The sequence below is a fragment of the Eleutherodactylus coqui genome, chromosome 9 (assembly GCF_035609145.1).
Source record: "Eleutherodactylus coqui strain aEleCoq1 chromosome 9, aEleCoq1.hap1, whole genome shotgun sequence".
Taxonomy (NCBI): domain Eukaryota; kingdom Metazoa; phylum Chordata; class Amphibia; order Anura; family Eleutherodactylidae; genus Eleutherodactylus; species Eleutherodactylus coqui.
Genome location: NC_089845.1, coordinates 129,817,829 through 129,845,471, shown reverse-complemented (window position 1 = coordinate 129,845,471; position 27,643 = coordinate 129,817,829). Strand labels below are relative to the sequence as shown.

General features: G+C 44.1%; 2 protein-coding genes across 5 annotated transcripts in view; one reads left to right on the top strand and one right to left on the bottom strand.

Moving 5' to 3' along the window:
• The window catches only part of LOC136578434 (carbonic anhydrase 13-like), a 38,099-nt gene extending 13,416 nt beyond the window's left edge, over positions 1 to 24,683 (bottom strand). The window contains exon 1 of one of the 3 annotated variants that reach the window (XM_066578497.1): positions 24,637 to 24,683. In XM_066578497.1, the coding sequence (XP_066434594.1) occupies positions 24,637 to 24,668 (32 nt within the window). In that variant the 5' untranslated portion in view covers positions 24,669 to 24,683. Of the gene's footprint in view, positions 1 to 3,143; positions 3,167 to 3,259; positions 3,348 to 24,636 lie in introns of those variants that run through there. The other 2 variants (XM_066578499.1, XM_066578498.1) reach the window with 2 other exon arrangements.
• Positions 986 to 27,643, top strand: part of RBIS (ribosomal biogenesis factor) — a 28,084-nt gene continuing 1,426 nt past the window's right edge. Inside the window, exons 1-4 of one of the 2 annotated variants that reach the window (XM_066578500.1) lie at positions 986 to 1,036; positions 16,826 to 16,912; positions 26,878 to 27,016; positions 27,095 to 27,214. In XM_066578500.1, coding sequence (XP_066434597.1) covers positions 16,833 to 16,912; positions 26,878 to 27,016; positions 27,095 to 27,214 — 339 coding nt within the window. In that variant the 5' untranslated portion in view covers positions 986 to 1,036; positions 16,826 to 16,832. The remainder of the gene's footprint in view (positions 1,037 to 16,825; positions 16,913 to 26,877; positions 27,017 to 27,094; positions 27,215 to 27,643) is intronic. The other variant, XM_066578501.1, reaches the window with a different exon arrangement.

Here is a 27,643-nt window from a genome sequence, read left to right as displayed (position 1 = left end):
TTTTATTATTTTGATTCTTTTATTTAGTCCAACCAATGACCTGTAAAAACACAGTTCATTAATTACACCTTACTGGTGGATGATCCGCAGTGTTTCACCACATGGAAACATACCCTACATGTTACATAAACCAACCCTTAGGGCTATTTCAGACGACCGTATATCGGCTCGGTTTTCACGCCGAGCCAATATACGGTGTCCTTGTCTGTAGGGGGGGGGGGGGGGTGAGGGTGGAAGATCCAGAAGAAGGAACTGAGCTCCTGCCCCCTCTCCACTATTTGCAATAGGAGGGGGTGAGACAGGGCGGAGCTAAGTACCGGCGCCTAGCTCTGCCCCTCCCATTGCAAATGGTGGCGAGGGGCGGGAGCTCAGTTCCTGCTCCTGGCTCTTCCATCCCCCCCCCCCCTGCAGACAAGGACACCGTATATCGGCTCAGTGTGAAAACCGAGCCGATATACTGTCGTCTAAATAAGCCCTTATAGTGTTGAATCAGTGTGCGGTGTGTAACAGTGATTGCAAAATAGTTGCTCAATCACTTTTGTGATCTTGTTTTTTATTAAGCAAGGTTAACGGTGAGCCTACTGGATTAATTATATAGGCAGATTTCCAAATAATGCAATACAACGGCAATTGGATTACATTATTCCCCATAATAGGAAAATGTTATGTGGCAGAAAATAAACGGATATCATATTTGAATTCAGTGGACTAAAGTTACTATGAGCCGCCTATCTGCTTATCTGTTACAAAAATTGTGTTGCACAGTGTAAAATATCCCCATTTGTCCAACTAGCTTGATTATTCTCCCCAATTGTCATGAGCTCTAGTGGCACTTAATATGAACACTAATCAAAACTCGTTCCCCACGCTGTGATAATCACATGTGGCCAAAACCTCGCCCACCGGAAATGACTCATGGCTGCCTCTGATTAGTCACAGCGCTCAGCCAATCAGAGGCAGCGCTTTCAATCCCCGACCACCAGAAGACAGATGAAGACTGCTGGGGACAGGGAGAAGAGCTGCACAGCGCTTCTAGGTGAGTTTCTCTTTACTACAGCTAGGAAGAAGTTTCAGGGAAAGGCTTATATTTAAAGCCCTTCCCAGAAAATCACTGCAGGGTTGCCTGAATCCCATTGCTTTCAATGGGACAGGCAGCAGTAGGGCTGGTCTAATTGAAAGCAATGGGAGAACATTGTGTTCTTTTGCCACGTGGGATGAAGGAATACCTTGCCATAGCTGTCATAGCTGTGGCAGAGGATCACAATCTTCTCTATAGGTTTTCAATGGGGCTGGCGTTGCAGACGCCAGCCCCATTGACAACAAGGTGATCCTTTTCCATTGCTTTCAATGGGGCGGCAGTAGCTCCGGACCCATTGAAAGCAATGGGCACGGAGCTTTGGTCACGCGCATTTTGAACATGCGTAGAGCGTTGCTTTTTTTGTTTGTTTTTTTTGGTGCACATAGGTGCGCAAAAAAGAAAAACACTTGTTTGACTGAGCCCTAAGACATCAATATTAACCAGGTTGACACTCTGTAAAGATGTATTTGCAGAGACATTATCCCAACATAGCCTCAGGCACAGTCTTAAGTAGTACAAGACAAACTACCTGCAATTCCTATACAGGTAGGGAGTTTTTTTTAAAGCTAAAAACATGCAGTTTCCATTAGATTTACATCTGTCTTTTATACGCCAACCCCTGTGAAAGTTTAATGGTCACTAAATTGGCATTAGGGGGTCACCAGGGCTTTGACACATCCCTTATCAGTAAAATAAGTATTTACTCCTCTACTCATCCTGTTCTGGTATGGTTTTAAATGCAAATTAATCACACCATGTCTGTGCCCGCTGGTTCATTCATAGGATGTTATCTATAGATATACACATGCTTTTTTGGAACTATATAATGGAATTGTTATTTCAGCAATTTTATGCTTTCCCAACCATTAGCCTTCACAATTGTGTTACTGCAACAGTTTTTCAATAGTGTTCTATACATTTCCAGCTTTTATTGAAATACAATCTGCACCTTTAGGCTGGGTTCACACAGGGCGGATTCCCGTCGGAAATCTCGCGGTTTGACAGCAGCAAAAACCGCAAGATTTCCGCCGGGAGAACCGCGGCGGCATGCTTTTCCGTTGCGGCCGGCGCTCCATAGAGGAGAGTGCGGCTGCGACATAAATAAACAAAAAAAAAGTAAATAGGCATGCTGCTTCTTTTGAAGCGGCGGCCGCAGCCGTGGTTTCAGCCGGATTTACCGCAGCGGATTAGCCGTCCCGTGTGGACGAGGTTTCTGAGAAATCTTGTCCACAAGGCTGGCTAATCCCGAGATTAGCGGCCGCGGGCGGATCTGCCGCGGCAAAACCGCCCTGTGTGAACCCAGCCTTACTCCCTGGAAAAGCTTTTCAGGGCATTTAAAAGAGGTTTTCCAGGACAAAGTTAAACAGGCTTAAAATGGAGAAAAATTGAATACTTATCTATATCAGCGGCTTCCCATCCAGTGTTGTATCCCCAATGCCCGCTGCACTGCATCGGAAGAAAGCAGCAGGAACTCCCGTGCCGTTCATTAGGCAAGCGATTGCTCAGCCAAGCATTGGCTTCATCTGTGATTCTTCTATGGTTTCTGAATCCTGCGAATGGCTGAGTGGTCACATGCACAATGAACGGCACGCGACCATCCGCGGTTTCTTATGAGGTCTGTGTGGCGGGCACTGGGGAGGGGATTAGTCAAACTTTCTTCAGCTTAGGCCAGTTTTACTTTTTTTAGTGTCCTGGAAAACCCCCTTAAGATGAACAGTGTTGGTCTAGAAATGTGTTGCAGATGTCCGGCATGTAAAACAACGCACCCGCTGGAGTTACATTAAATAGTTGGACTATAGTGGTTACACTGTTTATTCAAGTAGCTGGCTTATTGAATTCCCATCTAGTATAATTGTCATTAGCAGGGAACCGCAACGTGCATATTATTGGCAGTTGTCCAATACTGCATCACCGCTCCTTCATATTCTATTAGAGTTACTATGCATAAGGAAAAAGATAATAATCACTTTCCATATAAATAACTAAACCTCATCGCCATTTAATAAAATAAGTGAAAAATAATATATATATGTAATATATAGATCTACAAACAAAACAAACACACAATTCCATTAGTCATCACTGAAGACCATTATCCAGTCGCTACCATAATAGCCATGCATCAGCAGATTATACTATATACAGACACACGTATACGCTCATAATTTTATCTATACTCACAGCTTGCAGGTCTGAGCACTTCTATCTCTTCTTCTTTGAACTATCTGGTCATTACAACTCCTAGAGCCGCTGACGTCACCAGCACAGCAATAACACAGTAAGTCAGACTGGTTCTACAAGCCAAGCCCAGTAGTGGAAGTGGGTGGAACACCATAAGATAATAGGGCTGCTATACGATAAATAGGGATATGTAAATGCCGGATGCTGGGATATTTTTATAGCTGGGAATAGATCATTTCCTCTTTGTCAACCTTAAAAGGTATCAGAACTGCAAGATTCAATTTGCTTCTGTTACTGCGAACAGTGGTATTTTATTCTACCGGGTAATACGGTGCCAATTTTTTTTTTTTTTTAAGTCATAGATTAATGACAGACATTTCAAAGTAGCAACAGTCTTCATTCATACATTATATAATGGCATATGTAAGTAAATGTACTGTCACCAGAGTGCCAAAGAACTTTGGTTCCCATGTTCTCAGTATCAGCGAGAGCCCCAGAGGATATCTTAACATTAGAGGAATACCCCTATATCTTATATATGTAATTTCTCCCTCTACGAGGTGATAGGCAGATGTTTATTTGCTTTTCCCTTTGAAGCCGGCCTTCGGGCTTATTCAGACAGGCGTATATCGGTTTTCTCACGCCCAGCCCTTATACGCTGTCCCCCTCTGCAAGAATTAATCGTTAGAATTAACAGATTTTTGTCAAATTGACAGCTGTTGCTTTTTAGCAGCTCTTCGCTTTTACTCAGATTTGCAAAGAGGCAGAAAACCCATCTACAAAATCCACATCAAAAAGTCTCTATTTAAAATTATTTTTCCACCATAATTATAGCAGCTCTTAGTTTTATGCAGTTTCAACAAGCCAAAACAAATGTAATAGGAAAATCCCACTGTTGGGTCCTCTGTTTTTGTTTGAACATGCCGCACACATGTGCAGTACTTTTTCTTTTTAACTCCTGCTTTCCCGCAGATCCGCGTGTCAGCTGTAGGTGTGCCGCTGATCGGACGGCTTCCATTGACTGCAAAGGAAGCCGTCTGCATGGGATCCGTATGGAGCATGATGCGAATTCTTCCCACGCATATAGGAAGCCGACAGCTCGGCTCTCACTGCAATGGCCAGGCTTGGTATTGCAGGCCAACTTCCGGTTCACTTCAATGCAAGCTGGGCCTCCAATACCAAGCCTGACCACTACAGCGAGAACAGAGCTGTCTGCTTCCTGCAGAAAGTCAGCTCAGTACACAAGCACACTGACCCAGCAAACAGCTGATCAGAGGGGGCCCCAGAGCGCAGACCCCCTTCATTCTGCTATAGATGGCCTTTTTGTAGATTATGATAATTAATAATTTAGTTGCCCGTTTCTTAAAGGGGCTGTTCAGTTGTCGTGCCAAAAATAAAGTGGCCCATATGCAAATGTGTAATTATAGTAATAGGAAATCTAGAGCGCACGTTGTTGCTGTACATTGGACTGACAGAATAACTATGAAATGCTTTCACAGCCTACATACCAGAGGTGCACTGCCGAGTCCTTGTAGTCAGTCATTTGAGAGGCGTCTACTTACATAAAATTATGTAGTTCCTTCTATACAAGCATGCTGCCATAGTCATCTTTTTACGCAACTTGTAACTCTAGCATCATTTTTTAAAAACAAAAATAGCGGTCTTGAAATACTCGAAATATAAGCATATATATTAAGAAAAAAAAAAGTACAGGACCGCTACAAAAATTCAGTTTTATTCACAGGAGTGTTTTTACGCTGCTATGTTTTCACACCCGACCAAATATCGCTAACCATATGAGGCATTGGATTGCAATGTATTCGTTCACATGGGCGTATTTGTGGCGCGTAAAAAGGCCCACCTGGAAAAAAAAATAGAACGTATGCGACTAAAATCGTCGGGCACTTTTACGCAATGCTGGGAAAGATAGAACCAAAACTATCTTTCCACTGATATATGCTGGCGGCTCCCATAGACTCCCATGGGAGCTGGGGGAAAAGGGAGGGGGGGAGGCAGTTTAGAAGCGTCCAACGTCAGGAATAGCCTACAAGTTTCTCGATTTAGCCATATGAAGTCATTCTGAGGATTAATGCTGAGCGAAGGATTCTTGGGTTGCGACATTTTTTGCACCCAGCCGTGTGAATGAAAAAAATGGCAATTAAGCTCGGGACTTGATCACGGAAATTCATCTATTTATGCTAATTAACACTGCGCATGAGCGAACGTAAAAACGCATATCCTCGTGTGAAGGAGCCCTTATGTTCAGGGCCTCTATGACATATGACATCCTGTATGAGGCAGCCTGTCCATACAAGACAAAGACCACAGTTTGGTGGTCGAAACGTCGTCTGTGAACAGGTCAGAAGTTTGGAAATAAAGCATGGAGGTTTTTTTTACTTTTGCCGGGTCATTCCTCTTTTTCCCCTAGTGCTGCCTGCTTCCCCCTTTGTTCGGACTTTGCTTTGGGGATCCTTGGTGTCCGGATCCTGGATTGGGCGTGCACAGTTAAGTACTCCCGCACGTGATGTGTGTTTATTATATAGTGCTGCTGAATGTCTGTATTTTCGGACTGTCCATACAAGACAGACAGGTCTGTTAACCAGCAGTGGTGAAATACAATTGGACCATTTGGTTATTGGCAGCAGGTGAGACCTGAATATGCAAGGCCATAGCCTCCTGGATGGCCTCTTTCGTCAAGTTGCAGCATCCCGTAGAGTAACCCTGGTCATATGGCATACGCTGAGGAGCTGGAAGGGCAAGATGCTGACTTGTCACACTCCCTCCCGGAGGGACGCATGTAGCCAAGGCTAGGGCAGGGTAGGGCCTCTTCCAGACACCTCTGGCATGGGGATGCCCAATAAACTGGGGAATAGGGGATTGTAGTTGTCACGGGTGACGCCACTGTTCCAGTACCCCCCGGCATGAACATCGGCGGGGAAATAAAGGAGCTACAGACAGTAGTATAGTAACTCAGGTCCCCGGGAACGTCAGGGCCTGGAATAACTTATTTGCCAACTTCACTTTAGCAATACAAAAAAGGCACAAGTGACAGAATTTGAATAGTGCAGGAATTAAAGAAACTAGAGTACCTCCACATGGCAGACCCAGACTTCAGGACGCCTGTGTGTGACAAATTAAAGATGCGTAACTTCACTCAGTGGGATTCAGACTTCCGGACGCGCGGGTGAGTAAAACAGATAATTGAGTACCTAGGCCTTGACAGACTGATCAGTGCATCAAGACATGACATGTATGACATTATGGAGGGGGCCAGGTAAGTATGTACTGGGCCAATACAAAGTGAAGGGCTAATTGACACCACTTAGTAAAGATATGGAAGGGAAGCCCCTAAAGGAGAAGTAGTGACTAAAACAAAGAACACTCCATAATGTGAAGGGTACATAGGGAGTAAGTTGGGAAAGATTACACATGGGTATGTCCACATTGCGAGGATGCACCAACTCCGGAAGCAAAAACGTTCTATTTTTTTCTCGTGTGATGTTTCACATGACAATCCTCAAGCTTCAGCACTACCTGGAGGAGTGGAGTCCCATCGCGGTCTACAGGAGGATTGTAGTGGAGGTCGCAAAGAGGTCCAGGAGGTCCAGGTGGTGTATTCAAGAATTTGATATTTTTGAGGCCTTTCAGTAGTGAATTGGCCTCACAGGCCGCAATTTTGAACATGGAGATTCTAAATCAATTTGCACCAAAAGCCAGGAAGAACAAGTTATGCCTCAGTCCACTATGCAAGTGTCTAGAAAAGGAAGTGGAATTTGGGTGGAGTGAGGTTTTTAGACAAATTTAGGCTGCATTCACAAGAATGTATATCGGCTCGGTTTTCACGCCAAGCCGATATACGTCCTCCTCATCTGCAAGCGGGGGGGGGGGAGGATGGAAGAGCCAGGAGCAGGAACTGAGCTCCCGCCCCTCTGCACTATTTGCAATGAAAGGAGGTGGGACAGGGGCAGGGCTAAGTTCAGCAAATTAGCCCCGCCCCTCCCCATTGCAAATAGTGCAGAGGGGCGGAGAGGAGGCAGAGAGGGGGCGGGAGCTCCGTTCCTATTCCTGTCTCTTCCATCCCCCCCCCCCCCTGCAGATGAGGAGGACATATAGCGGCTCGGCATGAAAACCGAGCCGATATACGTTCGTGGGAATGCAGCCTTAAGAAAAGCAACATTTGTGAAAAAAACATTAACACAGTGATAAAAAAAACACAAGTGTGTGGGAGCCCTTAATATAAAATAAAGGGCCCTTATTTTATACATAGCCCACATTTATAAAATAGGACCTTCAATTTTGTGTTTTGATTTGCAAGAATGACATGTTTGGTCTAAAAATTTCAGAAAAGCCTCCTCCAGTGAATGACTTGACTTTTAGGGCCTCCTGCACATGGGCGGATTTGCATTGCGTCTGCCTCTGTACTCTGCGGCAAATACCGCCCCATAGCATGCAATGGCAAAACGCCATTTCATCTCCACGAGTAGAAATAGATTGCGATTCTCTGCTTAGGGAGAAGAAAATCACAGAATGCTGCGATTTTGTGCAGGCTACGCATGGCTTGCTTCCATTGAAGTCAATGAAAGCGATCCATCCCACGGAAGTGAGCCCTGCGGAAGTATTGCGGGATCCGCGTCATCGCAGAGCGACGGCATCTACTGCGCATGCATGACAGAGTGCCAGCCTGCACATCTGCAGCGCTGAACAGAAGACACCAAACAAGTACACAGGGATCACGGGGTCAAACTCTGGTGCGGGAATCCTGCATGCTGTGTCCGACCCACCCGTGTGCAGGAGGCCTTAAAGAAAAATGAATGTACTTTCTACTACATGAAAGCAAGAGAGAGGACAAACTTTCCAAACAACGCTTTCATATAACAGAATTGAACATGCATAACACGTGCCTGAATCCGCTGCTGCGGAAATCCTCAGAGTCTCACAAACTCAGTGTATCTGAAAGTGTAGTGGCCCTGAGTTAGCGGGGCCCCTCCATAGTGTTGAATGTGTTTGTCTGCTGCAATCATATTGTCAAGAGTCTATGATGTTTATTGCACATCTGCAGCACTGAATGGAAGAATATCTGGGTTATGCCTGAAAATGTATCATGTTGTGTGTCATGTGACCTTGTGTTATATATGTGTGTGCAAGGTGAATGTCTAGAGAGTGCTGTTCTGTCTTCTGGTAAAAGAAAGCGGAGTCTGTGAGTCTGCCCACACAGACACTGCCTTATCGGTCTGTGTGAAAGCATGGAAGAGGCTGAGCAATTTCCTGTTGTGCGGCCCTGGATTACTCCGCCTGGGATGTATCGGTGCTACCACCAAGTACCGAGTGAGGAGTGGGGTCATTGCCTGGCAAGAGTACGGCACAGGAAGCGCGAGCATGGACCGGTAGAGACTTGAAGAGTGAGAAAGAAAGTCGCCGGGAGCAGGATCACACAGATAACTAGACTGTTGATTGTCCGAATTCCCCCTGAGTATCCTCCCTGTCACACCACCTCCTTCCATTGTATCTGTGCCAATTCTGCTGTTGAACCATTAACAAGTTACAGTGGACGGACATTACTGACAGTTCCCGGTTTGTCCAGAAAGTTATCCCTGTGTGTGGACCAAGTTATTTCCAGCAACCAGTTTCACCGCAGAGGACAGAATGGTGGCGTCACGAGTGACAAGACGTTTTAAGGTAACCTCTGGTTGCATATTCCCTGTGACCTCCCCCAGCAGTAACTTGGACAAGTCCTGAGTTACCCTCAGGGGAGGAGATGGTAGAATCACCGTGATAGAGATCTTTAATTATCCCCACAATCTCCTTCTCTGTGGGCCTGCTCCTCAGATGCTGCATAAGCACACATCATTCTGTTTTCCAAAAGGTCTGATGCAAGATACACACTGCAATATTAACCCTTTCCCAGCCAATTTCCCTGCCACCTGCAAACTCCTCAGCTCTTATTTATTTTGAGTGGGAAAGCGCATTGTGAATGTCTTGGAATTACTCTTGAAATCCATCAAAAAAATTGCTAATAACATAATCATGACAGTTAATTTTTAACATTAACTCTTTCCAAGGCACTGTTGGCCATTGTCCAACATCAAAATTTCTCAGCCTAGCTCTGGTGTCGGACGAGGGCCGACACATTTCTAACAGTATGCAGGACAGCACTCTAATGTCGAAGCCTGTTCTGCATATGTATATTACAGTATGCAGGACAGCGCTCTAATGTATATTACAGTATGCAGGACAGCGCTCTAATCTCGAAGCCTGTTCTGCATATGTATATTACAGTATGCAGGACAGCACTCTAATGTTGAATCCTGTAATATACATAAAACAGCCTTTGAGATGGGAGCACTGTCCTGCATACCGTTAGAAACATGTGTCGGTCCTCATCTGGTACTGGAGCTATACAGGAAAATATTAATATCGGGCGAAGGCCGACACTCATTGGAAAGGGTTAATTGGGTCAATTATTACCTTACCAAGGCTTAATGTGAAAGTATAAAAAAAATAAATCTCACATTCTCATTAAGCAGCGCCTCAGCAGTAGCAAAATACAATTTCTAAAAAGTTCTTCATGTGACAGATGTCCTTGCATTGTTCCTTCTTATCTGGCTCTCAAGGCAACAGGTCAACATCTTGTAAGGAATCGTTCTTCTTGCACTCATGTACCGTACTGGCATGGTTCCCAAACTAGGTTTCTAAATTATGTCAGTTACAATGTATGTCTATTAAGGCTTCATCTGCTACTTGGATTACTTTATGTTACATCACGGATAAGAAACTCGCTGTGAAATGCTTATTATATTTTGATGCTGATGAGGCGAGCAACCTGAAAATGTCAGCACCAATTTTACTATATAACATGTACTTAATGAAAACATACTTCAGAAGAGAACCTTGAGACACCGTACTGGTTTAAGTGTATTCTTCTCCGGTGCACCGCTGAATCAGGCATACTTGACTGAGGAGTCTTCGATATCCCTTGAGTATCACCTAAAAGTGGCTGATTAAATCTGTATTGCTATTGTTAAAGTATAGGGTTGGGAGGACCAGGGAGTGAGCAATGGTTATTCCAAACTGAACTGATTCACCTTGTATGCACGTTTCAAGGATATTTAGGGGGCAATTATTTGAGACTTTGCATTAATAGCAAGCACAGGTCATCATCTACCGGTCTAGCAGGAAAAACAAAAGAAAAAACGCTCATAAATTGCGTCTTGCCACTCCTCCACTTCTCCTGCATTACAGGTATGTTTAGCAACAATGGGTGGAATCCAGCCTTCCTGACATTGCTGTAGCTTCTGTAGACTCATTAGTCACCTCCTAGGTAATTTACAGTGTTGGTAAAGTCAGTTACTATGTCATTTCCTTACAGTATACAGTAACAAGACTTCCGTGAATACATTGCTCCATGAATCACTAAGACAATCAACCAGCTAAATGTACGAAAATATTTGGAAATGATTAAGTAACTATAAAAGCAGTTTTACAGCAAAGCTGAAATAAACTTTAGTAAATCATAAGACTCAGATTAATGTGCAACAAGTAAGAGACTATAATGTGATGGTACGGCGCTCACATACCTCCAATATTAGTCATCTGAACTCATTCAACAGATATTGTTCCCAACTGCCATGTATACACGACATTCGGTTTAGGGCACTTTTATTCGAAGCATTAAGAGTTCATTGCGTGAAACTGAACACCACCACTAATCGAAATTTAAAGTTTTTTTCTGTATTTGGTTTGCAAATAGGTCAATTTGCCCAATTTTGGGGGTGCAGAATTTAGTGGTAGAATCAGATTCTATCAGGTCACATTTCGGGTTGTCCCGCGCCGAAACGTATTTTTTAATTTTTTTTTTTGCATAGGCCCCCCGTTCAGCGCAGGACAAACCCAAGGGATGTGGTGAAATTAAAAAAAAAATTTTTACTTACCCGAATCCCCTCTCTGCATCTTCTTCTTTCTTTTCCTCCAAGATGGCCGCCGGGATCTTCACCCACGATGCACCGCGGGTCTTCTCCCATGGTGCACCGTGGGCTCTGTGCGGTCCATTGCCGATTCCAGCCTCCTGATTGGCTGGAATCGGCACACGTGACGGGGCGGAGCTACGTGATGACGTGTAGAAGGGGGCGGAGCCAGAACGCCGCTCGTGCCCGGACCGACCAGAAGGGAGAAGACCCTTCTGCGCAAGCGCGTCTAATCGGGCGATTAGACGCTGAAATTAGACGGAGCCATGGAGACGGGGACGCCAGCAACGGAGTAAGTGAATAACTTCTGTATGGCTCATATTTAATGCACGATGTATATTACAAAGTGCATTAATACGGTCATACAGAAGTGCTGAACCCCACTTGCTTTCGCGAGACAACCCCTTAAAGTATAAAGAATGGTCCTACTACGCTCCAAGCAAAAACGAAAAGGATTGTTCTCACTCGGGAGAGGGGAGAAAGAACCCAGTGTAAACCGGGTAGATGACTTCTCTTAATCCACAAATGCCTTGTATAATGGTACTGTAGGTCCTGCGTCCTATGCCAGGTCCATCAAGGTCCACAGCCACTCCATAAGGTCAAAAACTTGATTTATTGAAAAGCGACAAGACGCATTCCTGTTAATTAATGTCCAATCCTTTGTTTTCAATTCCCAATCATTGTTACAAAGACCTGTATAAACAGTTGGACATTAATTTGCAGGAATGCTGCCATCCAATAGGTGGTGCTGGGGAGGAACTGTTCCATCTTTCTTATTTACATATATTTCCCAGAGGAGCAGGCATGGCCTTATAAGTCTCCTCACACCTTCAAGGTGCACTCTTTAAGTAGTGACGATACCCCTCTCGACTCGCTTAATAGGCCTCTCACTAGTCAAGCCAGAATCCTACTGCACACCGATGAGGGGCAAAAACCTGCCCATGTGTGGTTTTCTGGCTTGGTTTTCAATTCGCAATCATTGTTATAAAAACCTGTATGAAAGGGTTGGACATTGATTTATGGGAATGCTGCCATCCAATAGGTGGTGCTGCAGAGGTATTGTTCCATCTTCCTTATTGGCATACAAGACTGAGATACACTGCACTAATAGAGGCAATTAAAAAAATAAAAGCACTCTAATTTACATATTGCAATGTTCAAACTGATTTGCTTTGGTAAAATGGAATGAAACTTTTCTCTTGTATGGAGTCCCATTAGTCTACCTAACCAAAAACAAACAGTAATCCCCATCATTGAAGGGCTCCTTGAGAACGATGCTCCATACTAAGTATATCTTGTTCTTCACGGAAGACACCACCCAAGTTTTCTGTGCGAATGTAAAGAATTTTTAGACATTCTACACCCCATATTCCTTTAGCTGTCTGATAGATCACTCACTATGGATACATAGTTCTTGTCTTTTCTGTTGCCCATAAAGTAGTGTGCAGTCACTTTGAAAGAGGACCACCAAACAGTTAATGCAAGATTTGTGAGACTAGTATCAAAGGTTGGAGCTTTCAGTAATTTTCTGATTTGTGGCCCAACAAACATGCCCTTTTTTACCTTCCCGTCGCTCAATTTGGGAAAACATTTCTCTCAGATGATTGGATGCCTGATCTTCTTTATCAAGAGCTTTTACGAAGTTCTTCATCAGGCCCAACTTGATATGAAGTGGAGGCAAAGTGACTTTACTCGGCTTAACCAATATGTATTCTTCATATTTTCATATATATAGGGTTGGGAGGACCAGGGATATATATACAGCTTTTTTTTTTTCCACAAAAAGGACACAGGGTCTTATTTTCAGGGGGAGTGGGGAGCTTTTACTTACCTGGTCTGCGGCGTCCCAATGTCCTCCTTGTATCACAGCTGCCTTCTACTGGCGATGGGGCTTTGAATACCCCACCTCCAGCAAAGCGAGTGCTGTGACTGGCTAATCAAGTGCTGGCAGCCAGTTACAGCACTCACTTTGCTGGAGGTGGGGTATTTAAAGCCCCGTTGACAGCAGAAGGCAGCTGTGATACGAGGACGCCATGCCGCTGCAGAGCCGCCTGAGACCATCGGGACGCTGCAGATCATGTAAGTATTGATTTTTTTTTTTGGGGGGGGGGGGGTCCACCGGACATAGGTCCTATTTTCAGGGGAGGCCTTATATTTCAAGCCTCCCCCGAAGACCCGATAGGTTTTACTATCAAGGTAGGATCTATTTTCGGGAACACCCAGTATACTGCCACTCAATCTTTTATATTTGATTGCCTCCAGTATTGCAGCCATGCTTTCATAGGTCTCCCATGTCCAGTGAATAGGCCAAAGGGAGTGACGGGCAGTTGGTTGCTATTATTTAGTAGCACCCCTTTAAAGTAGGTCTCCAACTCTGTGGGTTATGCTGAACACCCAGTTCCAAAATCCAACCATTTATGTTTACATACACAATTCTGCATTTCAAAATAGTCACATAAACAGCTACTGCTTGATCTAAAAGTTGAAACCTTTCTCCCTTCAGCTAGAAGGTTCCATCGCTTCAACCTAGAACCCAATAGTTCAGCTCCCCATTTAGCAAGTTGTAAATCACGGACCAAATAGTTTAGCTCCTTCTGTTCTATGAGGTGCGGCGGTCTGCCATGAGATTCAGGGTCGTGCTTTTCTCATTAGCTTTCCTCTGATGGGGACGATGCTGTGGTTTGCACGCTAGGAATAGGCACAGGTTTATGCACTGAGGACACATCTGGAGATCTTCTTTTAGGTCTGGCTTTATTGGAACATCCTGCAATATTTGTGAGGCAAAAATAATAATCCACATGATTAGTTGGCTCCCACCAAACGGCATGGCTCGGCGCTTCCATCAATTTTGTTAGATTAGTTGTACTGGCTATGCAAGCCATATGAGGTGCAAGGTTTTTATCCTGATCCCAAGAGCACAAAATAAATCAGTGATTGGCTTTCTTTGGATTTTTTGGAGTGATTTTATCGCACTTTAAAGCTATCATGCTGGTTTACACAATAAAGTTTACCTACTGCCATAGTATAAATCTTATTTGTATAGCGCCAATTTATTCCACTAAGCTGGGTACTCATTTTACCGGCCTCAGAAGTCAACCTTGAGCCAGCTACCTGAACCAAGCAGGGATTGAACTTGCAACCTTCAGCTCGTGAGCAAGAGCTTAGGACTGCATTTCTGTTGCTTTAACACTCTGTGCCACAAGGGGCTCTACTAACTATAAATGATATGCCAGAAAGTTTTACAGGAAACTCAAAAAACAGATACCTCAACGGAAACAAAAAAAATATATATACCCATACGCTGAGGTAACAATGAAGAGAAGTGCTTCATGCAGGTTACAACAAGCATTAAACAGCATAACATCAATAGTCTAAGGCCGCCTGCAGACGGGTGGGATCTCCGCCCGTGGAAGCTGACATAGGATTGCGTTAATAAACGCAATCCTATTCAGACGGCCACGATTTGGCCGCATGAAATTTCACGCGGCAAACAAATTGCAGCATGCTCTATTTCTGTGCAGGCCTTACAGAGCCCTGCACAGAAACGTCACTCACCTGCCACCGGCTCCGCTCTGCGCATGCGAGGGCAGCCGGCACATGAAAGAGGCGGGGCCGCGGGAGAGGCGAGTGCCCGCGCTGCTCTCTGCAGATGCTCGGGTTGGGTCCCGCTGCAAGAATTCTCGCAGCCGGATCCGACCTGGCCGTTTGCAGGCGGCATAATGCTAGTACCTTTCCCACACAACTACGTTGTCCTGCCATCTAGTGACCATTTTTAGAACTTCATGCAGTGTATTACATCCAAATAAAGAGTTTAGCATAGTTACTGATTTATTTTATCTACATAATTCACCAGAAAAGGAGAGCACAAACACAAAAACCTTACGTCTAGTCGGATTCTACACCCAAAATTCCATAAGAATTGATGTATCACCTACCAGATGCAAAGTAGTTGTTGACTAGTGCAATCATTCTGTGTAAACAGCCAATAAATGATGATTCGGGCATAAAAGTCAAACGATGATCGGCCCGTATAAACAGGTAGTCCATCATCTATGTACGACTGCCTGTTTACTCTGAATGGAAGCCGGCAGCCATCTCCAGCCCGCTCCATCTTCATTCAGTAAGTGATTATTATCGCTCATCTGAAAGCACAGGAGCAATAATCTTTAGGATGACCGTCAGACACTTAACCCCTTCCCCACATGTGATGTACATTATTAGGTATTGTGTTGTATGATTATTTGTCTTACAAGCAGAGAAATTCAAAGTTTAAACGTTGCAAATTTTTCCAAAATTTCTGTAAATTTAGAATATTTTATAAAGAAACACAAGACAGACAAAAATTCACCACTAACATTACGTACAATGTGTCGTGGCAAAGGTGACAGGGGGCCAGGTGATATACTGTATATACTCGAGTATAAGCCTGGTTTTTCAACACTTTTTTGTGCTGAAAAAGCCACTCTCGGCTTATACTTGAGTTAGGGAAGGCTTAAAAAAAAAAAAAAAAAAACTCCATACTCACCTCCCAGCCGGGATCTGTGCTTCCGGCGGCAGTGCGGCAGGCTGCTTGAATTCTCTCTGCTGTCATCCCCTGCCATCCCCCACCGTCAGTGCTGTGTAAGTAAGAGCTGTGATTGGATCGAGTGTCAGCCAATCACAGCCGTTGCTTGATCATTCACAGCCAATCAAGCCGCTTTAGAATTCTCCCCCCTGTCATCTTCCTGCTCGGCTTTCAAATCCCCTGCTGTCAGTGCTGTGTAAGTAGGCGCTGTGATTGGATCGAGCGCTGGCTGTGATTGGCCAATCACAGCGCTTACTTACACAGCGCTGACAAAGCCAAGCAGAGAGGATGGCAGGGGATGACAGCAGGGAGAATTCAAGCAGAGGGGAGTATGGAGGCTTTTTTTTCCCTAGTATATACTCGAGTATAGCTCGGCTTATACTCGAGTCAATAAGTTTTACCAGTTTTTTGTGGTGAAACGTATTGTCTCGGCTTATACTCGGATCGGCTAATACTCCAGTATATACGGTATTAATTTTTAATACAATTGTCTGGGCCCTGCACTGTCACCCGCCTTAAATCACTAGTCGCTGAGCAATGTGACTTCATGATTACCAAGTGTGCTTTCCCATAAATTTGTATGGGAGAGTGCATAGATGGCAATCTGAGAAGCATTACATGGCTATTTAACAAAAAAAAAAAAGATCCATCACCTGGCTCCGTCACCTTTCCTAACAGCGCTATAACCTAATGCCGTAAGGAGGTGACATTCACTTTAAGCACATGACAGTTGCCCCTTGTAAAAATGCCCTTAGGATAGGGAGTAACCTGCTGTCCAGCACCTGTCTGGTTTAACTCTGATGGGAACAAAGGATCAGCAGGTTCAAATGCAACATGCCATATACCCCCCCCCCCCCCCTCGACACCTAGCTATCCTATCGAGGGAGTGGGGACAACACCATACACATGGGATAATCAGTTGATTTTGCCGAATTCATTCCGTTGAGCCTATCTTCCTCTAATATGTACAGCGACCTTTTGGGCTCATTCACACGGGCCTATTTACAGTCTATATTACATGCTTTTTTTTTTTTTACACAGGCGTAATATGGACAGCATAGCCCCATTGGTTTGCATTGGGGTATTCAGACGTGAGAAGATTCAAAAAGATCTAGGCAAGCTTGAACGGTGGGTGACAACTAGCAGAATGGTAATTAACAAGGAGAAATGTAAAGTCCTACATCTGGGCAAGAAAAATGAAAAAAAGCACATACAGAATGGGAGGAATTGGGCTAAGCAGCAGCACATGTGAAAAAGACTTGGGTATACTAATAGATCATAGACTGAACATGAGTCGACAATGTGATGCAGCAGCAAAAAGGGCAAACACAATTCTGGGATGTATTAAGAGAAGCATAGAGTCTAGATCACGTGAAGTCATTATCCTCCTCTACTCTTCCTTAGTCAGACCTTATCTGGAATACTGTGTCCAGTTCTGGGCACCCCAATTTAATAAAAAACTAACTAGAGCAAGTTCAGAGAAGAGTTACCACGATGGTGAGCGGTCTGCAAATCATGTCCTATGAGGAACGGTTAAAGGATCTGGAAAGGTTTAGCTTGCAAAAAAGAAGGCTGAGAGGTGACTTAATAGCTGCCTACAAATATCTGAAGGGCTGTCACAGTGCAGAGGGATCAGCCCTATTCTCATTTGCACAAAGAAAGACTAGAAGCAATGGGATGAAACTGAAAGGGAGGAGACACAAATTAGATATTAGACAGGGAGGGTGATCAATGAGTGGAACAGGTTACCACGGGAGGTGGGGAGTTCTTCAATGAAAATGTTCAAAGGCCGGACAGACATCTGTCTGGGATGATTGAGTGATCCTGCACTGAGCAGGGGGTTGGACCCGATGATTCTGGAGGTCTCTTCCAACTCTACCATTCTATGATTTCACATGCGTGAAAAAAAAACAGCACGTCCATTTTGGCCTTTATTACGGACCAAAATTGCCCAGTTAAGTCTATAGAAATAAAAATTAGGGAGAGCGCCATTGCTCAGGGGAAAGTAATGAAAAATAAATACACCACTATACGGATTCTACTCACCAGGTGCCAGGCGGAGCAACAAAAAAGGTTTCTTGTGTTCCGTCAGCACCGAAAGTCCACGTTCACCTTTCAAGGTTTCTTTGCCAGAGAGTCTATGGCTTAATCCAAAATAGCCTAATGATTCGACTAAGCTATAATGGAGAGCAGCAGCTAGAAAAGTGCCCCAAAGTTCAAAAGAAAAAAGGGGAAAATGAAAATGAAAAAAGCACAGAAAAAAAACTCTTCTTTAAGCTGCGCTACACCATCAGCTTGATAAAGACGTCAGGAGACGTTGAAACGCGTTGCTTTTAACATTTATGTGTATTTTTGAGGGAACAATAAATTTAGCCTGCTATTTACTATGGTTTTAGAGGCTTATTCCCTATTGAGACCTAAGGACTGATGGTGTAGCGCAGCTTAAAGAAGAGTTTTTTCTGTGCTTTTTCCAGTTAAGTCTATGGGATTGTGTAACAAAAAGGAAGTAAACATGTACAATAGACATGTATTAATGCATGAAGGTCAAAGAAATCAATAGGTTTTCTTTTTTTAAAAACACACGTGTGAAAAATGCAGTGAATGTGTGCAAAGAAAGCTCAACAAAATAAGCAGTAAATTTTCCCATTTTCAGTGCATGAAAACAGTTTGTCATGATGAGCACCAAGGCTGTATACGCCTGTGTAATGGGCCCTTACTCTGTGTATACGCCTGTGTAATGGGCCCTTACTCTGTGTATACGCCTGTGTAATGGGCCCTTACTCTGTGTATACGCCTGTGTAATGGGCCCTTACTCTGTGACATCATTATGGTTATACCACATCATGCTTGTTTTCAGACAATAGCACTTAACCCTTAAGAAACAAGCGCAATAAATATGTAGTACTTGGTCTTTAATCCTGGCAGATGGCAAAAATAAGGCGCAGGATTAAGGCCTCCCGTCCACGGGGAAATTATATTTAGTAAATCCGCTCGTAAAAAAAACGCAAATCCGCACCCCATAAGAAAGCATTGACCATCCGCAGTTAATTAAAAAGCCACGGATGGTATTTTAAGTGATTTGTGGATTTCACGCGTGTGAAAATAAAAAAAACAAGCAGCGACATGCTCCATTTTATCGCGGATCACGCGTGCGGGAGCTCATATCTCAATTGATCTCCTGCATGAAAAAAAACACCACAATAAGGGCGGCTTCAGACGACCGTATATCGCTGTGTATTCACGCCGGCCGATATACAGCGTCCCTCTCTGCAGGGGTAGGAGGCTGGAAGAGCCGGGAGCAGTGCTCTGAGCTTCCGCCCCTCTGCACTAGTTGCAATAAGAGGAGGCGGGACGAGGCGCGGTTAAGTTCCGGGAATTAGCTCCACCCCTATCCCGCTTCCCCACATTGCAAATAGTGCGGGGGGTGGAGAGTTGGCGGAGACGGGGTGGGAGCTTAGAGCACTGCTACCGGCTCTTCCACCCTCCTCCCCCTGCAGAGAGGGACGCCGTATATCGGCCGGTGTGAATAGGCGGATGATATATGGTCGTCTGAATAAGCCCTTATAGTGCATCTGCAGCAGAAATCTGCACAGGCCTGATTTTTCCCGTGGACATGAGGCCTAAAGCCTCAGCTGCCGCAATGAAGCAGGAGCAGGTCGTGTTCTCAGTTGTTAGTAACAGCTGAGAACCCCAAGGAGAGGGGAGAAACAGTTTACCTGCTTCTACCTCTTTCTTTCCTGTGTACATAGCGCTTATTGAGTATTATGTACCAAGAAGCAAAAGCTGAAGGGTTTCTTCTACTACGTGACCCAGGGATCACACGACAGGGTTCCCCTGTTACAGCAGAGCTGCAGGGTCCTAGTAGACCCTGATCAACTCCACCAGTTACTAACTGGGGCTCCTATGGATGCCCCAGCTACAGTGAAAAAAAAAAACAAAAAACACGACCATGTCAATGTCCCCCAGAGGTATTCGGGGTCATAATAAAAAAACAAAATACACAAGTTACAAAAATAAGTAAAAACAAAGAAAAAAATTACAGAATAAAATAAAAATACATATACATTATAAAAAATGACCCAAAGCAGATGCCCACCAAAACAGTCGCCGTGTGCAACCTATACTCTGAAGCCATAGATAGTCTACATCAAAACGTCCAAAACAAAATGAGGAACCCGTTCCCATACTTTATTTTAGCGTAAATATACTAATAAAAAAAAACAAACTATAGGCGTTTTAAAAATAAATAAATAAATTAAAAAAAAAGGCAGTGAAAACAAAATATAAAAAAAAATTGCCCCATTTGTCACGGAAAAAAAACAAAAACACAGCAAAAATAGTTTTGGTAGCTAAAGCAAAAAAGAAAAATAAAGCAGTAAAACCACCACATGGGAAAAATCCCTAAAAAGTATCTGGTCCTTAAGGTACAAAACAGCTGGTCCTTAAGGGGTCCTTATGGGTAATATGAAGGCATTATTCTATCGTTATGATGTGCATTATTTGGTCCTCATATTTTTGGAGAGTTGGTGTTGATGTAGTGGATTTTGTTCAGTGACGGTATGGCGGCAGTAGGAATGTAGTATATGCACCTTGTATACACAGTATACGATATTATTTAACTGTTTGTTATACCGTTGCTAATCAGCAGGAAAATGTGACCTTACCTAAACTTTTGCACTAATCACATGTCTTCAGCTACCAAGATCCCATTGACATCCAGGGCAGAATTGAGATAATCTTGATGGTTGGTAACAGAAATTAATAGGAGGTGACTGAAACTTTCAAATCAGGAACACCGAGAAAGTAAGTCAGGAAACTTCAGAGAGTCAGGGAAACTGGTAGTGTCCAGGACAAACCGAGAACTGGTCTTCTGAGCAAAGAGTCCCCAAAAATGCTCCAGGAAATTGTATTGGAGCGAGTCACGTTCTTGGTTCATCAGGGTGATCTCAATTCTGTCCTGGATTGTTAACGGCACCTTCTGGTACCTGAAAAACCACACGATGCGATTACGTGGTATGGAAGACACTAGTATAACACCACTTTATTAATACTCAAATCGATAGCTATTGGATCTATCAATTTCTGATGACCTTCGAACCTTACATCATGGGTCCCATGACCCCCTCTTCCCATTGCACTTTCTTGGGCTGAAATCCAGATGGCTGCCAGGCAGCATTGTGCCAAAAGGTTTCTCACCACCCAACTAAGTGTTCTGCAAAGTTTCCATCTTTACGTTCAGAAGATATTCTGTGCAGCCATGACTTTTGAATCACCCTGTATCACTGAAATGCAACCATACTGGATGTCTTCAATGCATTATGAACATCCATTGTGCCATCTCTTTGCCCCGATTGGATTGGCACAGGTTAGATTGGGAACTTTCTCAGTAATTGCCTAAGCAGCCAGGATATATAAACTACATATAGTAACTAAAAAGCCGATACATTTGGCAAATAGCCAAACTGACCTTACAAATGAATTGCCTGTTAAAGGCTGGCTGCACACGACCGGGTCAGATTCCGCATGCAGGAGCCCACTAGGCAATGACGCAGGTACCAGTGACCTTTCCACTATGTCATTGCGGACAGGCCGCGGGGCGGACGGCTTCCATTGACTTCAATGGAAGTCGTTCGTGCGGAATCAGCAGCAAAATAGAGCATGCTGCGATTTTTCCTCTGCAAGCGGAAATCGTAATTGATAGTTGTGTAAACCCGCTTTTCCATAGCATGGTATGGGCGGTATCTGCTGCGGAATCCAGAGGCGGACGCCCGCTCTGGATTTCACAATGCAAATCCGGCCGTGTGCAGCCGGCCAAAATCAGATCAAAAGTAACAAAAAACTGTAGTAAAAATAAAAACTAAACTAAGTGACTAAAAGGACTTCACAGTGAGAACACAAAAAACCCCAAAACCATGCAAACCTACTATCACCAGATGTAAGGACCACTTACGAGAGTTCATCACACATCCAGCTGACTTCTGCATCGTCTTCTGTCTGTGCCTTACATTCCTACAGCTTGTATATTCCTACTACAGTCCTAGCAACTGAACCCTGGGAGAATACGTCCCGGAGGCGGACAATAGCAGCGCAGGCCTCATTAGAAGCTCCATGTTTCCTCCCGCTGGGGCAGCGATAGCTACCGGTAGTAGAAGTCGTTGCCCTTTCGATGCTTTTCCTCAGATGACGGTTTAATCGTTAGATTTTTGTTAGTTATAATGGAAAAAGCGGTTTGGTACCGTGTCAGCCAGTAGAGCAAAATGGGATTGTTCTCAGCAAATTTTGAACAACTTTTGGCACTTTGAATAGAGGGTTAAATTCTTCACGAGGATTCATGCATGACTGGGAGGTATGAGACATCTATAGCACAGATAAGACTGCTGGCCTGGTGACCCTCTAACACTAATTCAGGGACCATGAAGCTTTCTCTCCCTTATCAGGGTCTAGTTAAAAAGGTGTGTGTTTCTGTTGAAGCATTCCTTTAAGTGCTAACCAATCACATCCATGTCTGCGCCTTGTCATATGTGTGTGTCTTCGGATCCTGATGAAGAACCAGAGAGGTTTGCAAGCTCGCTATAACATCATGTATTTTTGTTAGCCATTAAAAGGTATCATATCTCCATGATGTAATTGTCGGCATTTGTTGAATGGATGACTAAATAAAATCTGTTTGAACCATAAAAGGTATCACATCTACAAGATGACTTGGTGTCTCTTGCTGGGAACAACCACATTTTTTGTTAGTGTAACACTTTCTTTATTCAGTTGTATGCAGTCAGATTTTGGACTCCCTTTATTTGTGTAGATTTTAGTCTCCATTGATAAACACTAATTACCTGACCACCACCATGTACGTCCAATACTACAAGCATTCCTCAGATTAATCCCCGGCCACAAATAATTTGTAAAAACCCTCTTGAAAATGTGACTTTGATTGTAGATTTTAAGCGCATGTCTCAAGTAAACATTCAATAGTAGATGTTCGCGGGTCCCATACGGCTTCCCCCGCAATGAGATAGCAATGAGCCGTGCGGGTGTCATGGCAGCCGGGGGCTTTCTGAAAGGCCCGAGGTCAGTCTTGGCAGTATGCCTATTAAAGGGGTTGTCCCGCGGCAGCAAGTGGGTCTATACACTTCTGTATGGCCATATTAATGCACTTTGTAATGTACATTGTGCATTAATTATGAGCCATACAGAAGTTATAAAAAGTTTTTCACTTACCTGCTCCGCTGCTGGCGTCCTCGTCTCCATGGTTGCCGTCTAATTTTCGCCGTCTAAAATGGTCGAATGGCCAAATTAGACGCGCTTGCGCAGTCCGGGTCTTCTTCTTTTCTGAATGGGGCTCCGTGTAGCTCCGCCCCGTCACGTGCCGATTCCAGCCAATCAGGAGGCTGGAATCGGCAATGGACCGCACAGAAGAGCTGCGGTCCACGGAGGAAGAAGATCCCGGCGGCCATCTTCACCGGTAAGTATAGAAGTCACCGGAGCGCGGGGATTCAGGTAAGCGCTGAGCGGTTTTTTTTTTAAGACCCTGCATCGGGGTTGTCTCGCGCCGAACGGGGGGGGTTGAAAAAAAAAAAAACCTTTCGGCGCGGGACAACCCCTTTAAGCATTCCCCGTGGGGGGAGGCTGGATAGAATGCCTGTCAGATCGCAGTATGATGTAATGCTATGGCATTACATCATACTGCAGGAGGGATCAAAGCGTTGCTAGTTGTGATCCCCTAGGGGGACTAAAAAACAAAGTGAAAATAAGAATAAAGTTTTACTAATTGTTGAAAAAAAAAAAAGTAATGAGTCCAAAAAAAACTAAACAAAAAACACCTCTTGCCATATTTATAATAAAATAGCCTAAATAAAACAAAAATACATATTTGGTATCTCTGTATCTGTAAAAAGTCCAATCTATCAAAGTAATGCATTATTTACCGCAAACGGTGAACTTTGTTAGAACCCCTCCAAAAGAAAACGCAGAGACGCGCTTTTTTGGTCACCCAGTCTCGAAAAGAAGTTGCAATTAGACGCGATCAAAAGGTCGAGTGAATTTTAAAAAATGGTACCAGCGCAAACTGCAGGACGCCATGCAAAAAATGAGCCCTCACACAACTGGGTGAACGGAATAACAATTAAAGGAAAAAGTTATGCACAGAAGATGGCGGCAGAAAATAAAAATAAAAAAGACATAAAATAAAAACTATAAGTTTGGTATCGTAGTAATCGTACTGAACCAGAGAATAAAGTTATCAGGTCATTTTTGTTGCAGTTTGTGCGCCGTAGAAACAAAACGAAAGACGGCGGAAGTTTTTTGTCTTCATTTTACTCCACTTTGAGTTTTTCCGTACATTATATGGTACATTAAATAGCGCCATTGAAAAATACAACTCGTCCCGCAAAAAACAACCCTCAGACAGCGACGCCGATGGATAAATAAAGAAGTTTGATTTTTTTTAAAGGGAGGGGGTGGGGAAAAAAGGCTGTGTCATTAAGGGGTTAAAAACAAAAATTAATTAAATTAAAAAAAAAAAGAAAAAAAACAAAAACACAAAACAGGTCATTCCAAAATAGGAAGCAAAAAAAACCCCACCCCCCCCCACTTGCACTGCCGTTTTATTTAATTTACTCCCATAAGAAATTACAGGCAATTTATGAACAGAATTGTCTAAAAACAGCGCGGGAACAAAAACAAAAATAACTTTTTTTTATATATTCGCAGCACGTCCCATTGGTGCAAAAAAGTTGCCCATGTAAATGAGCCCAGTGCAGACAATAGTTTCTACTCCGTGCGGCTTCCGTGCGTTTCACCACATACAGAACTCACGCGAAAAACCGCCCATACACCAAGTGCAGCGCAAATACCGTCCCAAAGCAGAACATCTCGGTCCCCTCATTCTCCAGCGAGGTGATCGTATACTGGAGGTGCCCCCTCGCCCGGTGCCCTGCTGGCACTGAGCCCTCACGATGCCCTGGTGGGATGTCATCTGTCAGCTCGGAGGCATAACAGTGAATGAGTCCTCCCAGCACCAGCGAGACGCCGCCGGCAGAGCGAGCGTCTTCTGCCCCTAATGTTCTCTATGGTTCTATTTCCGGGTCGCGCACTGATGACATCACTACACGTGGAGAATCTTCTGTAGCAGGTAGCTGTGTGTTTCTATGGCTTGTGCCAGTGATAATGTTACGTGCCGTGTAGCCCGAGCACTTGGGTTAGTCTGTTAGTCGCTCTACACAGCTGGGGTCACTTCTGGAGCTCTTGGTGCCAATGTCAGTAGTTGGTGCTGGAGGGTATTATAGGGTCTGCAAGTAGGGGCTCATTCACACGACCCCACGTGACAGTGGGGTCCCGATCAGCTGACTCCCAGCCAATCAACTATTTAAGCCCTATCCCGAGGATACATCATTAATAGTATTTCCCTATAGGCGGTAATGGGATTTTTTTGTCGCAGCCTACAATGTAGTCTGCTGCCTGCTAGATATCAGCACAAGTAATTACTGCAGTACTATTAGGTATTTGCGAGTGCCATTAACCACTTGAGGATTTTGACCATTTTGCATTTTTTGCCTCCACTCCTTCAAAAAAAAAAAAAAAAGTTAACTTTTATATTTTTCCATTGACCTAGCCATTATGGCTGATTCATACGGGCGTATATCGGCTGGGTTTTCACGCCTCTCTGATGCTTTGGTTTACAATGCATCAGTGCACGGGGGTGTATTTTCGCGTCGTGAAAGTGCCCGACCGGGCGACTGCATGCCAGTGGCTGCAGCTGTATAGATTCCAATGGGAGCCTATGCTAGTTGCTGGAGAAGGGAGGGATTTTAGCAGTGTGCCACCTTCTCTTCACCTCTCCGCTCCTTGCTGCTGTTTGCAATGGGTGGGGGTGGAGCTAAGCTCCACCCCTCCCATTGCTGGCTGCGAGGAGGGAGCTTAGCTCCGCCCCTGTCCCATCCTCTTCCATTGCAAACGGCCGGAGGGGAGGAAAGAGGAGGTGAGACGGGGAGGGAAGGGGGAATGTCGCCCCAGGGCATTGTGACCTTGGCGTGTATGCGCCACGCCCTTTGCCGTTCAGGTGTGTATTTTTTTACGCCTACAACCGTGTAAATGGGCCCTAAAAGAGCTTTTTTTAATAGGATAAGTTTCTTTTCTTTATTGGCACCTTTTAATGTACCCTTATAATATATTGAAAAACTTAGAAACTTGCTTTCTGTCATCTATAACTATTGTCTTCTTCCGTCGGTGGGGCTGTGTGAGGGCTTTCCTGTTACCATGTTGGGGTATATACAACTTTTTCATAATTTTTTTGATTCAGTGTTTCTTGGAGATGGTCTGAACACAAATAACCCACAATTCTGACATTATGTATTTTTTGGTGGCATTTACAATGCAGAATAAATAATGCGATCTTTTCTTAGGTTGGACTTCTACAAATGCGCCGATATTGATTTAGTTTTTTACTTTAGATTTTTTTTTACATTCAATATTGGAAAGTTTTTTTAAAAAAATGTATATATCTGTAGTATTTAAAAGTTTTCTATGCTAATATTATTGATGATGTATCCTCATAATAGGTCATTTTATTGGCTAGGGTCTGCCAGAGTGGAAGCAGCTGTCACTGATTTTAATAAGTGCTGCACTTGCAATTACAAGCATCGGCCCCTACACAGGGCAGAGCAGCGACTTCTGCTCTAACCCCGGTGTATTGTAGCGCTGATAAAGCCGGACCCCAACTGATCATCTGTTGGCGACCTATCCTGAAGGTACATTATCAATAGTATTTGTGTGGAAACCGCCTTTAATAAATCTTTGTTGAACTTTTTTTTGTTTGTTCCCTCCCTGGGACTTGAACTTGCGATCATCTGATCACTTCTATAATATACTGCAATAATTCAGTATTGCAGTATATTGTACATTTAACAGCATCCGATCAACCCCTGCCACAGACAGAGCTTAATAGGCTGAAATCCATGCCTTAAGGCCAGGCTACCATGGCAAGAGCAATGGAACCCCACAATCCCATCCTGTGAGGGGGGCAGCAGGTGATCGGAGACGGAACAGATCTGTGCTCAGGACACAGAAGAGCTAATGCCATGCCATTCGTTTTCTAGGACAAGATCAGAAGCACTTTCAGTAATGGCCAAGAATAAAGGAAAAGGACCGAAACCAAAGAACGTGTTTCATGTTGCAAACACTAAAAGTATAAAAGCAAAAAATAAAACGAAGCCGGTAATGTCCAACCTGAAGAAGGTGAGCAGCAGGACTTTTCATCTTACTTTGCACGGATTCTGTATTTCGTACGTTTCATATGTTTTCTTCTTCCTTCAGATTAATGCGGCAACAAGTGATAAAGTCAGCAAAGTGAATAAGGCTTTTACAGCGCTGCACAAGGATGTTGCCCAGATGAAAAAGAGGTCTGCAGCAGCGTCAAAGGAGACTCCAGGAAACGTACGTAAGATATTCCGCCGCACAATATGTTTTATTTCATTGAGTTGTTCCTTCTCATCTAGACCTACTTAAGAGTATCTTCACACGGAGTGGAAATTTTGCTGCAAAATCCGCAGCATTCCCTTAAAAGACATGCATTCACAGCCGATTTCAGAAGATACCGCGCTCCGCCTCCTCTACGAAGTCTTCACGCTCTCAGCGCTTCCTTCACCAGGCACGTGGCAGCCTCTAGTGAGCGCGGTGCCGCTGATCAGTTCCGCATTCCCTGACCAGCGGCGCTGAGCTCACTAGAGGCCGCCCAGTGAAGGAAGCGCAGAGAGCGTAAAGCCTTCATAGGTAATGCGGAGCACGGATCTCTTCTGAAATCGGCTGCGGAGGCGCAGTGGATTTCGAGTCAAAATCCACACCGATTGTTTTGGATGCGGAAAT